This window comes from Sinocyclocheilus rhinocerous, unplaced genomic scaffold (genome assembly GCF_001515625.1).
Source record: "Sinocyclocheilus rhinocerous isolate Xijiao unplaced genomic scaffold, SAMN03320098_v1.1 scaffold1325, whole genome shotgun sequence".
Classification (NCBI taxonomy): domain Eukaryota; kingdom Metazoa; phylum Chordata; class Actinopteri; order Cypriniformes; family Cyprinidae; genus Sinocyclocheilus; species Sinocyclocheilus rhinocerous.
The window spans coordinates 215,885-219,746 of NW_015659004.1; the positions used below are offsets into that span (position 1 = coordinate 215,885).

At 31.1% G+C, this 3,862-nt stretch overlaps 1 protein-coding gene across 1 annotated transcript; it reads right to left on the bottom strand.

Annotated features, from left to right (window-relative positions):
- Nucleotides 1–2,596: 2,596 nt before the first annotated feature.
- Nucleotides 2,597–3,516, bottom strand: LOC107723196 (probable pancreatic secretory proteinase inhibitor). Its single transcript, XM_016531746.1, has 4 exons — nucleotides 3,453–3,516; nucleotides 3,194–3,225; nucleotides 2,771–2,883; nucleotides 2,597–2,683 (listed from the first exon to the last, which is right to left on the bottom strand). The coding sequence occupies exons 1-4, from the start codon at nucleotides 3,499–3,501 to the stop codon at nucleotides 2,638–2,640; spliced, it is 240 nt and encodes a 79-aa protein (XP_016387232.1). The 5' UTR covers nucleotides 3,502–3,516; the 3' UTR covers nucleotides 2,597–2,637.
- Nucleotides 3,517–3,862: the final 346 nt, after the last annotated feature.

Consider the following 3,862-nt stretch of genomic DNA (forward strand, 5'->3'; position numbering starts at 1 on the left):
GCAATAGCCAAAATTACATTGTATGGGTCAAAATAATTGATTTTTCTTTTATGCCAAAAATTATTAGGATATTAAGTAAAGATCATGTTCCATGAAGATATTTTGGCAATATATCATATAATTTTGGCCTACCGTAAATATATCAAAACTTTATATGCATTGCTAAGAACTTAATTTAGACAACTTTAAAGGCGATTTTCTCAATATTTTGATTTTTTTGTACCCTCAGATTCCAGATTTTCAAATAGTTGTATCTCGGCCAAATATTGTCCTATCCTAACAAACATACATCAATGGAAAGCTTATTTATTCAGCTTTCAGATGATGTCTAAATCTCAATTTCGAAAAATTGTCCCTTATGACTGGTTTTGTGGTCCAGGGTCACATATTGGTTAATGTTTAGAGGTGGAAGAAGTTGTTGTTTCTTATGATCAGCTGCCTTTATTTGAAAAAGAAAGAAAAAAACAGTAATATTGTGAAATATTATTGAAATTTTAAATAAATGTTTTTTCATTTTAATATATTTGAAAATGTTATTTATTCCTGAGATGGCAAAGGTGAATTTTCAGTGTCACATGATCCTTCAGAAATCTTTCTAATATGCTGATTTGGTGCTCAAGATTAATGTTGAAAGCATGTGTGCTGCTTAATATTTTAGTGGAAAAGTATTTTTGTTTAATAGAAATAATATTTATTTGAAAAGAAATCTTTATTGTAAAAATTTACATCAACTTTTAATATCAGCTAATAAATCTACACAATAAGACAGTCTAGCAACATCAAAATGTTCATCTGTCTTCCAGTGGCCCACAATTCAATCAAACAGTTTTGATCTCATGAAATAAAGTAAACTACTAATTAAGAGTATTTGCAAATAATATTGTTCGTAAACATTAGAATGCTATTCTCAGAATGCTGAAAATATGTAATCAGCCTATATAGTAATTTTTAATGTTTGTGTATACAGTTGAAGTGCTGTTTCTTGTCTTGTGCTGGTCTCTGTTGGAAGCAGGGCAGTCACTGAACTTTCGGCCAGAGATGGGGCTACATTTAAGGAGTAGTTATGAGTAAATCTTTTGAGATAATGGATTGCATCCAGAGAGAGTACTATCTAAAAATAGAAATAGAACAGTTTACTAGTTCACACTGGTTACAAAACTCCTGTACATCAAAGTGCAATATTGGTTTCTATTTACAATATAATATTTTAATATAATATAATATAATATGTTATTCATTTTATATATATATATATTAAATTAATTTAAAATTGATGGAGCAAAATTATTTGTTGGAGGAATTTTTTTTTTACATTTGTGGAAAAACATTAAAAGAAAAAAAACCATAAAAAATGTAAAGAAAAAACGTAACCCTTTCTTGTGGCTGTATGTAAAATAGTGTGTATTTTAGCATTTCTTTTAGTGCAGTGGACCTTTGACTTTTGCAAATTTTGTGGTTATTATCATTAAAAGCAAAACATAAAAAAGAGAAAAATGTTACTTGAAACGAATACATGTTAACTGAAATAAAATTAAATATATATATGAAAAAAACTAGTGCTGTCAAACGATTAATCACGATTAATCGCATCCAAAATAAAAGTTTTTGTTTATATAATATATGTGTGTGTACTGTGTATATTTATTATGTATATATATATAAATACACACACATACAGTATATATTTTGAAAATATTTGTGTCTATATTTATTTATATTCATATAATTTATATTATAAATTAATATATTTAATATATAAACATAACATATTTTTCTGAAATATATACGTGCATTTGTGTGTATTTATATATACATAATAAATATACACAGTACGCACACATATATTATGTAAACAAAAACTTTTATTTTGGATGCGATTAATCACGATTAATCGTTTGACAGCACTAATATGCTGTCACAAAAACTACTTTTAGAAGTGCTTTTATTTATTTTACACCATGGTGATATGTGCAGGCTTTATTGATTGAATCTTGGTCTGGATCTTCAAGCGGAAAAGAGAGGAAGAAATTAAGCTTATCTCCTCTAGATTTACCTCGGAGGTCATAAATTAGCAGCTGTGTTTGTGTGTGTGCACGTGTTTTCTGTGCTATTCTTAAAGCTTCCATTGTAGTGCATCTCTTAGCTGGCCAATTAGCCTTCATTGCCCGCTTCAGTGGTGCATTACTGGGAATGCAAAAGCACTAATCCCAAATTTGACAGCACTCAAAAAAAACAGCTAGCTTCTCATTTTTGTTTAATTTAATTTGAAATACTAAAATAAGTTAAATTAAATAAACTAAAAGAAATAAATCAAATGTAATGAAAAAAATATGGACATATTTTAAAAAGGGAAAACTACTAAATGTGATGAAAATAACAAAACTGCTAAAATTAAGTTTTAAAACTAAGTTCCAAAAACTAAAAGTGAAAACAAAAACGATATAAAATAAACTAATTCAAAACATTAACAAACTAATAGTATATCAATGATACTAAAATAAAACAGATGATAAAAAGCATACGTCTAAAGCCAGAGAGACTTTGAGTGTTGAAGAAACGAAACACAGATTCCATTTGAGATGCTTTAATTTGGCCACAGATCTTAACGATCCTGTATCCTGTATGTTGTGCAGGAGCTCAGCAGTCGCCATCTCTTGTGATTAAAATGTCAGACTTGGTTTTCCTGAAAAAGACACACAAATGCTATAATTTCATAAATAAAAGTAATGAACGTACTCCAGCTGTCAGTGTGTACGTTTATGTGACCTACAGTCTTTCCACACACAGTAAGCACTCGTTGGCATAGTTGTTCCCATCGCTGCCGCACACAGGTGCGAAGTTCATGGGACACGCGTGGATCTCGGCCATCTCAGCGCACACGGGCTACATAACACACACACACAAACAGCAGGTAAAATAAGTATTGAACACGTCACTATTTTTCTCAGTAAATATATTTCTAAAGGTGCTGTTGACTTGAAATTTTCACCAGATGTCAGTAACAACCCAAGTAATCCATATGCAAAGAAAACAATACAAATAAGTTCAGAAATTAAGTTTATGAACTTATTTTACCCACTGTATGTGGCATTGCATAACAATAATTTTATCCTCTAAAAGTTAAATGAACAACAACAACAACAAAAAACACTAGTTAATCATTCACAGAGAACAAAAAGAAATTCCTCCATACCTTTCGGGATGAGCCGGGTTTTCCTTGTGCCCCTGAAACAAAAATTAACTGTTTTAGATATTTCTTTGTGATCGAAGAGGTTAAACCTGTTTCTTGTTTTTTAAAAGCTCTTACGTCATTTTTACAGTACACAGAACAGCAATGAAGATGTTAACTCTGTTTTACACACCTCAAGCTTTAGGTGTTTACAAACAAAGACATGAAGTGATTCATATTAATGAACAGTCATCAGGGTCTAGGTTTTGTATGTTTACTGTACCTGAAGTGAGCAGCAGAAACAGGCCGAAGAGAAGCACTCTTATAGACATACTGACACAGAATGAGCTCTGCAGTGCACACATGACTTTATATGACCGCAATAAAGTGTGTGTGGGAATTCCAACACTTGAACACACACACACACACAAACAGATTCCCACCTCTCAAAGTACACCTCACATAAGATAAGACAGTTCAGTGCAGAACTTCTTGGAGTGTAAAGAATGTTATATGTACTCGTCTCTGATGTCATTTTATTTGTGATCAGTTTTAGTATTGATGGTTAAACTATAAACAGTACAGTACACTCTAAAAAATGCTGGGTTAAATATAACCCAGCGCTGGGTTAAAAAGGGACAAACCCAGCTATTGGGTTGTTTTGACCCAGCTATTGGGTTGTTTTGACCCAGC